The following is a 13,752-nucleotide window of genomic DNA, read 5'->3' as shown; positions in this document are numbered from 1 at the left end:
CAATACGCAAGGCGTCGTTGATGGGTTTGTCTAGCAAGTGAGTATGAACACTACGACACCATACAGGGGCTACGACACCATACAGGGGCGCAATCAAAAGACTGAATAGTGAACACTGAACACGTTTGAAAGTTAATCGATTTTGAGTCGTTTTTAATCAGTGACGCAAAACTAACGTTAATACATTCATTCATAATTTCAATCTCGTAAAAACCCGTACATTGGAATCAACTGTACTTCGGCTTCGTGAAGCGAAACCCAATCTGAAACTTCATAGTTGGCTGGTGTTTATGCTACGACTCCAACCAGTTGATTCAACGTCTTCAGGCGTTGAGTCAATGTAAAAAAAGGCAGACTTGCAGACTGGGCAGTACCCTAAAACTGGCCATTTTGAAGAAAAAATGACGTTATTTCAACATCATAAGTACACAAAAAAGTATTGAGCTATGAATTGTAGATGCATAATTTGCTTCAATGTGCCACAAGGACTGCAAGCATGGAAATGTTGCGTTAGTGGAACATAGCCACACAGTGCACACGGTAAATCAAAGAAAAAAACGACTGATTGCTGTCTGGGATGGTAGGCACTTTAACATGCAGATATCCAATCCACCACGAACCAATCAGATGTTAAGTTGTCTGTCCAATTGTGACCATTCCAGCATTCAGCCAGAGACTTGATTATTACTTTGAACTTTGTTCGGTAATTACAGAAGAAAAAAGAGCTATAGCAGTGGTCAGAATCAAACCCACGTCAATGCATTGACTAGCCTACCACCGCCCTAACCCTCTGCGTCAAGCCAACCGATGACTTAATTTAGCTAGAATTTGCGTTTTTCCTTTGTTCTTTTTAAACGCAATCTTGGTAGAGACCATCTCCAACCGTACCTTCATACTGCATACCAACGAGGGAAAACCCAGCAGACCACGCCGCCTGAAAAATGGCGTCCCCCAAGGGTCAACACTATCGCCACTCCTATTTAATATCTATATAAGTGACCTCCCATGCACTACATCGCAACAGTATGGCTATTGGCTATGCGGATGATCTAGCTCTTCTATATGCTCACAGGAACTGGCATGAGGTGGAAAGAAAACTTGAAACTGACCTGAAACTGGTGGCTGACTATCTGGACAAGTGGAGGCTCAAACTGAATGCGTCGAAAACAACAATCTCTGCTTTCCATCTAAATAATCGGGAATCTCAGCGTCAACTGTCTGTCTCGCTAAAAGGAAATCCTTTACCATACACTGCAAACCCAACTTACCTTGGAGTAAAACTTGACCGGCAGTTGACCTACAGACCCCACATCGAGTCACTCCGTGCCAAGGTTACCTCGCGAAATAACCTCTTGAGAAGCCTAGCAGGAACAGGATGGGGAGCCCGAGCATCAACCTTGCGTACAAGTGCACTAGCCTTGGTCTACAGCTCAGCCGAATATGCCTCAGCTGTGTGGAACCGCAGCAGACACACAAAAAAGATGGATGTATGCATTAATGACACCTTGCGCATCATCACTGGCTGTCTCCGCCCCACACCTACTGCTTATCTGCCAACTTTGGCTGGCATTGCTCCTGCTCATGTCCGTAGGGAAGAAGCCTCTCACAAACTGGCTCTACATGCGAGACTCGATCCTCAACACCTTCTCCACAGTCACTCCCAAACAAATGGACCAGTCAGACCTCAACGCCTATCATCAAGGCGCCCATTCCATCGATATGCTACACAACTTGTGGATAAGAACTTCAGCTGCATGGAAACATAGGCCCAAGAATGGAACGAGCTGCCACATATCCCTCCCCAGTTTTCAGTTATGCCAGCACTCTCCATCCCTCCTGGAGCAGACCTCTCAAGAAAGGCATGGGTCACATTGAACAGGATCAGATGTGACGTTGGCTGTACTGAAGCTAATCTGTTTAGGTGGGGGTTGCATAATTCGCCGATATGTGTCTGCGGAGCGGTAGAACAAACAATGCAACACATACTCCACGAATGTTCCATCTTACGACCCCCAAGAGGAATCACTGGTATTCGACAACTGGACCCAACTACCGTATCTTGGCTGCACGAGGAGGCATTGCCAATCTAAGCTACTACAAGTCAAACGAGAGAAGAAGAACGCAACCTTGATGACGTAATGAACAGCGTAGCTTCTGATTGGTTCGTGCTGGATTGGATATCTGCATGTTAAAGTGCCTACCGTCTGGGATACACGACAAGGGTGTGGACTAGCATATAATACCTTCATCTGATCAGAGAGTCCATTTTCATAGTGTGTGTTCTGCTCTTTTCTTTTTCAAACCATTTTATTATTTTTTATTAACCAAATCATATCAACTAAGATATTGAAATAATCGTTTGTGAAACAAAAATAAAACCTCACGTTTATTCTGAAAGGAGATCTGCGTTGTTCCAAGGATATCTCGTACATTGTGTTTTAGCAATTTTTTAAGTAAATGTGAGAATAGAAAATCCTTAGTGAGGTTTTCAGTGTTAAAGACATCGTAAAAAATCACGTAGCGTTTGCTGTATTTGAACAGTAAAACAACTTGCAAAGTGATGGCAATGCATTACAATCACAAAATAACCAGCAAGCAAAAACCGTCATATTTACATTGATTCAAGTCTGCAGACGTTGAATCAATATAAAAATGAGGGATTTCAATTAACCAGAGAGCAAAATCCGTCATTTTTTCAACTAATAATTAACCAGAGAGCAGAGACGCCTTGTGAGATTAAGACAAAAAACTACGCATTCAACAAAGATGTCGGACATATATTTCATCAGTTTGATATAAATTAAAAGCGGCTACGTGTGATTTGAAAGTAACGTCATGAGAATAACGTCGTTTTAACATCAATCTAACCCCAGCAGACGCACTTGTTTCACAAAGTTGCAACTATGAGGAAGACGCCAGCTTCAAGTGCAATGGGGTTGAAGCTGGCTCAATGGTCTAGATTTAAATATGAAAGTATACAGCAAAAATTGCAACTTTTTACATCATTTCAACGTCGGGTGATTCGCAAACCATATTCACATATTAGCTAACACATTAGCTCAGTGTTACATTGAAAAATGAATTTTGGTTAGGAACATAGAACAATCAGCAAATAGCCAAACAATGTAAAATGACAATTTTTGCTAGTTGGTTTGTAAATGTCTACTTTTAAGATGCCAAAGAACCAACATTTCGGTCAGCTTTTGCATTGATTCAACGTTGAAAACACATTGAATCAATGCAAAAATGGACTGATTTGCTGACTGGGATGAGTTCGACACAACCTTCTATTCTTTGTAGATTAGCATAGCTAAAAACAAAATAAAACGCTGATACGTTTGTAACATTACCGCAGCGCAAGTTGACCACAAATTAATGCGAAAGCGACAAGGATTTGGATCAAAAACCTGCCTTGGAGATGACAATAAAATTCATAAAAACTCGACAATAATGTTAAGGACATACAAATTGTACTTATTCCACGGAAATAACTGCAAAGGTAACAAAATCCATCATTTTTACATTGACGCACCATCGTTAATTCAATGTAAAACATGGTTGATTCAATGTATGGCGGATTTTGTTATCTGGGTGAATGCAAATATGTAAAGTCGTTAAATGTTTACATTGATTCAGCGTGTTTTAGACATCAACAAAACGAAAGTCAGTTGAACTAAACTATGATTATATTATGAACAGACAAAAGCAAGGCCCAACGATAGGCTTTGGTTGCTTTACACGTTATTTTGCTTGTAAGCGACGTAAAACCACTGAATATACGACCAATTCGTATGGGAGCAGTGAATAGGTGAAAATCGAGAAATTAAAAGTCGTGGTTTATTACATTGCTTCAAAGTCACCAGACGTTGAAGCGATGCACATTGGCGACTTTTTCTGGCCGGGAAGTTCTTTTGAACGCGGTAGCACCTTGCCACAGGGGCATTGCATCCTTGAATTAGCTACAACTCCAACAAATTACCTGAAATTAAAAGAAATTTAATGATTTAGCACCAAAATGAGCATCAAGCATCAGATGTTTCTTGAATAGTTTCTACAATTAAAAAAAGTTATGCGGTGACAATGTAAATAAAATATGATATCTGCATTATCATATGAAAGACACGTTTTTACATTATATATACGTCTTGGGGGTAAAACTATGACAACAGAAATGATAATCTTTGCAAAGCAAATTTAAAAACAAACCGCCCACGTCCCTGGCAGAACCGGTACAATATAATTGATTTTGATCAAAAGTTGAGAGTTTTACGTCAAATGGCTGCAACGTTTCTACTTACCAGTTGGAACTTCGTTCGTGTCTTCCATGGGTCTGCCGAGAGGGTGGGTATCCTCACTCTCTAGCCCCACTACGTGGTTGGGAGTCTTGAGTGAAACGGATGCAGAGAGGTCTGGGTCATTGCTAAGGGTCAGGTCAGCCCCATCGATGGGGACGAAATTATTTTGAAGTGACCCATTAACCTTGACATTGTCCTCGAACGCAATAAAAGGTTTCTGCGGGAGGTGGGAACCGTTCACTTGAAGATTGCTGCTTGCTTCCATGGGAATAGTGGCGATGTCAATTGAGACAGCGTCGCCGCTAGATGGCGCCACACGCACTTCTTGCGCACTCGTGGGATTGGAGGTCTGCAAGGTATAGCTGTGGAAAAAAGATTTTGTAGAATAATTTTAAAATTATTTTGAAAATTGAAAGGCACGTTGCAAACACAAAAATGTTATTTACAGTAAGTAGGTAAAACTGTCCAACGATTGATGCTGGAAAACAGAAAAAGAGGAAGACCTAAAAAAAGACGGGGAAACAGCATAAAAGAGATTGAAATATGACAACGCGCACAAAAGACTGCTTAGGAAATTAACAGTACGCACTGGGGGCTCCATATCATGATTCAAGCGAGAGGAGAATAATATCAGGAATATACCCAGACAGCAAAATCAGTCATTTTTACATTCAAATTTGAATCAATCAACGTCTACAGACGTTAAATCAATGTAAAATGACGGATTTTGCTGTGTGAGTAAGGATCTTTAATAGATTTACAGGTAAATCATCACTGAAACAAAAGTGCGTTGACTTTGTTTGCAAGGTTTCTAGGCTCTTCACCGCAATTGTACTAAGAAGTTTTCATTTGAACAGCTCTTGATGGACAATTTCAAGTCTCTACCTTGGTTCATCGCTAGCTTTCGTTTCAACTGTTGTTGGTGATATATTTTGTGGCGAGCGACCTCCAATGGGCGTAACGTTAGCGGGAGATTGACCACCGGTTGGCGTGTTGCTGCTCGATAGGTTATTAGTGGGGGAATCCCCTCCACGTGTGCGTCGCATAATCATCTCTAGTCTCTGTGGAAAAGCGGCATTTAATTTAAAGAACATACAAACACAAAGGTACAGAGCAGAAGTAAAAAAACGATTTTCATAGAAGCATTGGCGTTTCGTTGAACCAGCCTCTTTTGAAGGTCAGAATTTGGAATCAGATTCATTTATTTTTGTTAGTACAGCAGCTGTTAGTCAAGAACACATGCAAATTATCATGGGTTACGAGTGTGGAGTTGGAACCTAAAGATCACTTGGCCAACAAAATCGGCAGCCACTTTGACCAAGTTTGATGAAACCAAACAAAAAAAAATACAAAGACACCTAGCAAGCAAAAGTTGTTTTTAACGAGCGGTGACCTTCTTCCGAGCTAGTCTCTCCTCTTCCTTCTTCTGAGCCGCTATTTCTCGATCCTTGCGGAGTCTTTCCGCTTCTTCGCGCGCCTTTTGTTCCGCTTTTTCACGTTGTTCCCTGCAAGTGATCAATGGTTATTGGTTACACAAGAAAACACGTTGTTGACGTTGTTAATAAATCAAAGATACGTTGACATCCTATGATGCTGGTCGGCACGGCAATATACAGCAACCCAGCCAAAAACATGGCTGTGGATAACTGGATATACTGTAGACCGCAGGCGGGCTATGTCAGACGGTGAGACGGACCACTTTTACCAAAATGCAAACACAGTAGGATTGCATTCAGGCCAGGTCCAAGTCCGTGCCAGATGATGTAAGAAATCGTAGCTGCTATAAATGCCAAAAAGGGAAATTATACAATATCGAATTAGAATAAGATGTACGAATAAATCAAACCCAACTACCAAAATGCTTAACTTTTTATCTTTCAAAAACGAAAAATCATTAAATTGTTAAAGCTACTTTTCTGAAAGCGTGAATGAGATACTGACTTCATAAACTCCTCGTGCTTTCTAGCAATCTCTTCAGCTTCCATTTTCTTTTTCTTTTCCAACTCTTCTTTCTTGACTCGTTCTTCCTCTTCCAGCTTCTCTTGCTCCATCCTCGCTTCTTCTGCCATCCTACGCGCATCTTCTTCCCTCTTCGCCTGCTCCTCAGCCTCCAACCTGAAAAGACACAAATATGAGACACAGATCCTGAAAAGACACAAATATGAGACACAGATTTGTTTCATGCTTATTCTTTATACAAATCGTATATAGAGTAAAAAAAAGATTCAAAATAAATTTTTAATTTTGTTGGTGCTTCGAATGACGATGTTTCGCTGCAAGTTCAAGTAGTTTTTATTTAGCCAATCCATGAGGACGTTATTGCATTAGTGGACTGCGTGGTATCCTTCTTGAAGATGGGCTATTGGGCGTTCTAATATTTCAATTTGGTAAACACTCAATTCAATGTTACAGTAGGGTTAAAACCATGGCGATCTATACTACTGGCCATCCCAACGTGGCAACAGCCAAACAATGTGGGGGCCTATACAAAATTTCAATTTACCGACTGAGATAAGTGTTACAACATGAAATCAGCAATTTTCATTGCTCAAATAATGTTTTTTAGCCTAAAAATTGTAAATACAGTGCCAAAACGTAATTAAGATGTAATATTATTAAATATGTGGCAAGAAAGCAGGACAATAGCTACATGTTAAGAATACCATGAGAATCAAGATATCAACAGAATCAAGGTACATGAAATCAAGAGTGACCCAACTTTCAAAACACTCAGTATGTTAAAAAATTCGTTTTCTAATCCAGAAGTATTTGTTTTTAGTAATAATTCATGCAAAAACGCCTTTTTTACGCCTAATACCTGTTAGTTGCCAAAACTTAATAGGCCCTCACATTGTTTGGCTGTTGCCACGTTGGGAAGGCCAGTAGTATAGATCGCCATGGTTAAAACAAAAATAATTATTCATGAATTAATAAGAAAAGAAAATTTTAGACTACAAATTCAACTGAGCGCGTCGATGCTTGGCTCCGGCAAGGCATTTGCAGAAGAATACATTAATCTGCTGCTAAACGTGCGAATACTGGAAACGTCTACGACGATTTCAGCAGTGTATTTTAAGGTCACTGATTTAGTTTCGAATGCTCAAGCATTCCTCGCAAAGCAATCGAACCAAACGTTCACCACTTCTTTCGTATGAGCAGTTGTTTTTGACGACATTTCATCGGGTCAAATATCTGGACATTTTTCGAGCAGCCAGTTGATGGTAGAGTCCTCCAGCGTTGACAGACCAACTGCCCTTGGTGGAGTAAAAATCTAGCAGTGGTAGAGTATCATGGTTCATCACTGGTTAGATTCACTCTGGCAAATAATTTGTAAACTTGTAACAAGTTTAAAACTGATGATTTAGGAAGCAAGAAGGGGAGCGTGGGGCTAGTCGGAAAGTTTTTTTTTAAAGTGAAATTTAAAAAAAAAATGGTGCATAACCTAACAACTTGAAGCTGCTTAAATTATCACCTATGGTGTCCCTTATCATACAACCAAAAATAAGTATTGAGTCAATTCAGCTTTTCATGAAAATTTAAAATAAAAAAACATACAATTGATTTTTCAACTAACCCCATACCTGGGGTTAGTTGAAAAACGTCAGTTTAATGCCCACTAATGAACTGGATACTATTTTTTCAACCAACAAACATTTACATGGGGTTGTAAGAAAATATGTTTACTTGCTTTAAAACCAAAATGCAATCAATTCTACACCAAATCATCGTAAAAACATTTTTTAAATAAACGCATTGTTAAAACTTGTGATGCCGCCTATAGCACTTTCCAAGTTATTCAAATTAAAGTTTTACAATGTATGTCTGCTTAAAACAAGTAAATTGGAGCTTATACTACTTATTATCATACCACGACAATATACTCGTATCATACTGCATAACCATACCGTTATCAAAACATTTTCCAACTAACCCCACCCACTATTTTCCAACTAGCCCCATTAGCATATGACAAACTATTTTCCTAAAATATTCAAGCATGGTGCATTGGACTAAAATTTGTTTATTTCTTAGTGTTGTAGAACACCTACAGCTGACACACACCAAAAAACGTTTGCCTATCTTTAACGATATCGACGCATAAGATGTTTTTTAATACGCCAAAAATTTTACTTCGAAAGTAAGAAAATACAAAATTGTCTGCCAAACAGACATAACTTGACTCAACAAATCGAAACTAACATGGATTATGTGTTTTTATAAACTACTTCACATGTTGGCAGTAAATATTTAAAAAAGTCATCGGGAGTTAAAAAAATGATAATTTTTCAACTAACCCCGCCTTCCAACTAACCCCACTCTCCCCTAACCCTGACACGATTCAACATGAGGATAAGATGGGAAAGTATGGAAGCAGATTGGTCTTCTTCATATAAACCCTTTTGAGCCAGACCAAAGATCGAGGGGTTCTACTTTTTACGACTTTTGAGCAGTGGAGGTGATTCAGGCTGCTTGTTAGAGCAGGTGTTCAACTGTTGTGTTGTTTGGTCATCTACTAGCGCCCTGTTTGGTGTGCGATGGATGGTGCAGATGATGATGTGGTCTGCGCTGTATTGCTCCTTGCCGTACTCAAAAATCGATAAAGGTTAGCATGCCACAAGGAAAGAGATTTCTGATTCGATAAGTTCCAACTTCTTAAGTTCGTTCGATTGTTCATGAGCACAGCATGTATCTTCAGAGGGTGACATCAGGGGTCCACGTCTTTTAGGCGCTGACAGTTAGGCGCTGGTCTAATAGGCGCGCACACTGTGGCGTCTGGATATTTAGGTGCGGAGCACTAGGGCGCCCGTTCATTTAGGTGCTATTCCTAGTAAAGTCTGTAAATTGTATCAGCTTGGCAGGTAGGTAGGGGCGTAGGGCAATCCTTTTCACACAAAATATTATATTGAACAGGAAAATATATTGTTTTGTTAATGCGTGTGCGTTGTTGGTCATGGCTTCAGTGAGTGAAGTTGCTTAAACCGGCAATGCTTTTTCACACAAAATGTTATATTAAACAGAAAAATATATGGGTGAAGCTGCTTGAACCGAAAATGCTTTTCACACAAAATGTTATATTGAACAGAAAAATATGTTATGGTTTCCGTGAGTGAAGCTGCTTAAACCGGCAATGATTTTCACATAAAATGTTATATTGAACAGAAAAATATGTTGTTTTTTTAATGCGCGTGTTCAGCATTTATTTGTTGTTAGTCCAGGTTTGCGCCGGCAAAAGCTTTATCAATAAATTGTTCAAGTTTCCGAACATGTATGAGTTCACTTTTAGTTAGGTCAAATAATAACTAAACATCAGTAAAAAATGTACCATAGGCTGTACTCAAGCGGGCGGTAGGCTTGAGTGAAGAGTAACTTAGTTTTCCGTCAAAACCCGGACTAGGTTTAATAACGAGCGAAGTCTCACCATTATGCTTGCAACTTGTAGCCAAGGTGTAGCCTATATGCCCTGTAGAAATGTATTCATGTGAACAGTAGTAGAGCGTCTTACGCGTTCTCGTCACATGGCCAATCCATCCCGAACAGAAGTAATTTATATTTAATCTAAATTACCAGACATTTTTCACACAAATCTGTTGTATTTACGCGGTAAAAACATGTCATGTGATCGACGTAGACGCACAATCTTGACATCAAATGAAAGCATACACCTTCAGCTATCCGAAGATGCAAAGCTTTGCAATAAAATTTAAAACATTGTATGTACAACTAGCAACTTTCCAAACGGTATTTTTTCTAATTTCTAAAAAAATTAAAAATTGGCAGAAAAGTGTAGGCTACTTCATTATAATCTTTACTACCCAAGCATGATAAAATAATTTGAAAATATATGTAGTTTAATCGAATGCCAAAACAATTCTGCACATGAGAAAAAATTTACTTCGTTTCTGCGCGCAATGCTTTAGGAGGTACAGCAGAATGATTATGGAGAAATTTGGAAAATTTTAAGCAAAAAGTTTACGTAATTTAGCCTACAGTCTTTTTGATCGAGAAATTCCAAAGTAAGGGGTTGCCTAGCCAGTTTTGACTGCCAATTCCAATGAGTGAAAGAAAAAAAATCCACTGTGTACCCATCTTTAAGAAGTCCTCATCCGATAACTGCACCGCCAAATTTTTTTTTTTAATTAGTTAAAAAAGGACAGGCAAAGACTATGGATCTGCCATCATTTACATTATTTTTTTTTGCTTGAAATAGGCTACCTTTTAACCTTGGACGTAGAGATACTTCCTTGGTCATCATGGCAAAAATCCCAAGACGTGTGTATACGTCCGTGGTCGCGAAAGAGTTAACTAAAAAGTGAACTCAATAATGTTCGGAAGCTTGAATAATTTATTGATAAAGCTTTCACCAACGCAAACCTGGACTAACAACAAATAAAACAGTAATCAATCAATAAAACAACAATATATTTTTCTGCTCAATATAACATTTTGTGTGAAAAGCATTGCCGGTTTTAGCAGCTTCACTCTCTGAAGCCATGATATAATTTTCTGGCAAGCTACCAAGCTGATACAATCTACAGACTTTATTAGGAATAGCACCTAAATGACCGGGCGCCACAGTGCTCCGCACTTAAATATCCAGACGCCACAGTGTGCGCGCCTATTAGACCAGCGCCTAACTGTCAGCGTCTAAAAGACTTGCTCCCGACATCAGGTACCAGATGTCAACCTTAAACTTACTTGAGCCGTTCTTGTCTCTCTTTTTCTTCTCGTTCTCTTTTTTCTTTCATCTCTTTTCTCTTGGCTGCGATGGCATCCTTGTAAGCTTGCTCTTCAGGGGAAACTTTCTGCAAGGAAAATAAACAAAATACGCTGGTTGACAAAACACAAAACTACGACAGAAATTGAAAAGTGTGTTCTGACAGTGAAACTGACATGTCTGGACAATGGACATCTATTAGTACAGCGATATTTCGGATTCGCTAACGACACTAATGTAGCCTCTGTGCTGGTGTTCTGACAGTGTAGCTTCCATGCTAGCAGCGAGACTTAATTTAAACGACAACGCATATAAGTGCAGAAAGGAAGTGAAAAATAAACAACGGAAATACATAACTATATTAATTATTCAATCTTGTCAGTGTTGCAATTGGGCAGTACCACAGGGCCATAATTGGTGAGAAACTGGAACAAGGTGAAACAGTTGAATCGCTGTCGATGTACATTTCATGATTATCAGCAACTTAATTGGCAAGAAAGAAATGATCTAGTGCTTTTCAACTTAAGTTCTAAAAATCAGGGCTGTGGAGTCGGAAAAATTTTGGCGTGCCCGGAGTCCGTCAGTCACAAATCGAGGAATCAGAGTCGTATATTTTTCGCCCGACCCCACAAACCCTGCTAAAAACTACTGTATGCCACCTCTGAAGCAAAAAATAACCACGGCAGTCTGCTGTCGAATGATTGGACATAATGTCGTTCCACTCCATGCTATGTGATGATGTGGTCTAGCCCCACACAATAAACCCTGGCTACTGGTAACTTCCTCAAGCTAATGACAACGACCAGCAAGGGAACTTCAAAAATTGTAGATTCTACACACAGCTATCCTCCCAAGAAAGTTTACACAAATGACGAAAAAGTCTTAAAAGGCCTCCCCTATTAACGCACCTTTTCTTTTTTCTTTTGGTCTTCTGAGGAAGAAGATTTTTCAGAAGGAGAATCATTTTTCGGAGCTTGCTTGTCTTCTGTGTCCTCGGATGGCTTGGCTTCGATAATCGGCGATGCTTTGCTATGACCTGATTCATTGGCTTCAAGATTTTCGTCGTCAACCTAAAAAGATAAATTTGCAGGAAACAAAACAAAAACATCTCTCTCTCCATCTTGCAAACTTAAACACTGTCGGCTGCGTGACCGAATGATAAAAACGTCAGCGCGACGTTCAAAGGACGCGAGTTCGACACCGCTTCAGATCACGCAGTTGTGTCGGTAAAGACACTTAATGGCATACCAAAATAATTGGGAGCAGCTGACTCGATGACTGTATGCCCTTGCTGATTTCTGTTGTATCGCATCTGTGATGGCAGTGTTCTGTATGTTGTCGCAATGGGCGCAACATAAAACATTATTATTGGTATTTTCATGATAGCAAGTTTGGTAATGAAATGAAGAAATGGACGTTTGCGTTGAACAATGTATCACTCAACAAACAAGTGAAAGTAGCTGCTTTTGATATAAACTGAGTGCAATCTCTCTCGCAAATCTTTCAAAGAACGTGAAAGATTGAAAAGCGTTAAATATAATTTTATGGGTCATTGAAATAGGATTAAACACTTGATGGATTTCTTGATAGCATCGTGATACTTGTTTATAAGACAACTTGGTCAATGAACCAGGATAAAGTTTGATGGGTGACTGCGACTAAACTAGTTTTTCTTCTGGAATTGTTAAACTTCTAGCAAGGGTTGAAAGGTGTTTAGAAAGAATGGCGGTATCTTATTACCACAGCCCACAACCAATTTCAGGTAACCTCAGCCACAGCAAAACAATTGCTTCATTGTAGACAACACTCACCTCTTGTTTGCCGCAAGCAGCCGCGCTTGGGCTGTCTGCTGTGCTGAGTGGTCCTGCTTGGTCAGTAGATGAAGCTTGAGAAGATTCATCCGCCTGTCAAGAAATAGTAGAAATGATGCAAAGACGCGAGTAAGTTGCGGGCAGATTCAAAGTGGGCAAAGTTTTGTGAAAAGTCAAGTTGAAAAAACATTTTTAAAAAAATTCATTTCTATTCGACATGCAACCGTTGATGCGTTTACAATATAGTGGCAAGTAAAAGTAAAAACAGTGTTCTGGAATGAACGTTGAAGTCAACAGATTTTTTGATGTCCAAAAATTTTTGCCTGGGAGGAAAGCAAAGCCATTTGTTTGTACAATCATTGAACAAAATTTAACCATAACAAGGAAAATGCGTTTAGTCAGACCTGATTAGTATCATCTACATTTGTAGAACTTTTTTCATCTTGGTGGATGGTGGAGCCATAATGTGAAGCCTGATCTTCATCTTGTATTTCCTCCTGTGCCTCCAAGATAGCCTTCTCACTCAATTCGATTGCTTTTATATCAGTTTGATCTTCTGGAGTTTGAAGAACAGGGGAAGATACTGATTGCTCTTCTTTGGTTGTGCCTTCTTCAACCTCTTCTTCTTTTTGGGAGGATGGCGTTTTATCATTGGTTGCATCCACAATCTCGGAAGAGGTGTCTTTTTGATCTTCCATATGAAGTACCTTATTTGCAACCTCCGTCTCTCGGATCTCATCAGCAAGAGAGTTTTCTGGGTTTGAAACCAATATTGTTTCCTTGGGATTGTCTTGAAAAAGATGAAGATCACTATCTGCTGCATCGGTGCCCAAGATTATAGCATCTTTATTAGCGTCCTCAATTGAAAATGCAATCTAAAAATCACATGAATACAAACATATTAATTTATGGTTAAATAAACACCATAACA

The 13,752-nt window shown here is 39.4% G+C and overlaps 1 protein-coding gene across 1 annotated transcript in view; it reads right to left on the bottom strand.

The window, feature by feature from the left end:
• Window positions 1-2,269: 2,269 nt before the first annotated feature.
• LOC145777327 (uncharacterized) overlaps window positions 2,270-13,752 on the bottom strand; it is a 37,844-nt gene continuing 26,361 nt past the window's right edge. Inside the window, exons 14-22 of the mRNA XM_082588683.1 lie at window positions 13,226-13,696; window positions 12,822-12,914; window positions 11,919-12,080; window positions 10,992-11,098; window positions 6,237-6,410; window positions 5,689-5,800; window positions 5,181-5,356; window positions 4,299-4,657; window positions 2,270-3,979 (exon numbers count right to left, since the gene is read on the bottom strand). Coding sequence (XP_082444809.1) covers window positions 3,960-3,979; window positions 4,299-4,657; window positions 5,181-5,356; window positions 5,689-5,800; window positions 6,237-6,410; window positions 10,992-11,098; window positions 11,919-12,080; window positions 12,822-12,914; window positions 13,226-13,696 — 1,674 coding nt within the window. The 3' untranslated portion in view covers window positions 2,270-3,959. The remainder of the gene's footprint in view (window positions 3,980-4,298; window positions 4,658-5,180; window positions 5,357-5,688; window positions 5,801-6,236; window positions 6,411-10,991; window positions 11,099-11,918; window positions 12,081-12,821; window positions 12,915-13,225; window positions 13,697-13,752) is intronic.

The sequence above is a fragment of the Aplidium turbinatum genome, chromosome 9 (assembly GCF_918807975.1).
Source record: "Aplidium turbinatum chromosome 9, kaAplTurb1.1, whole genome shotgun sequence".
NCBI lineage: Eukaryota > Metazoa > Chordata > Ascidiacea > Aplousobranchia > Polyclinidae > Aplidium > Aplidium turbinatum.
Note: the sequence above shows the minus strand (reverse complement) of the source record. Positions and strands in the feature narration are given on the sequence as shown.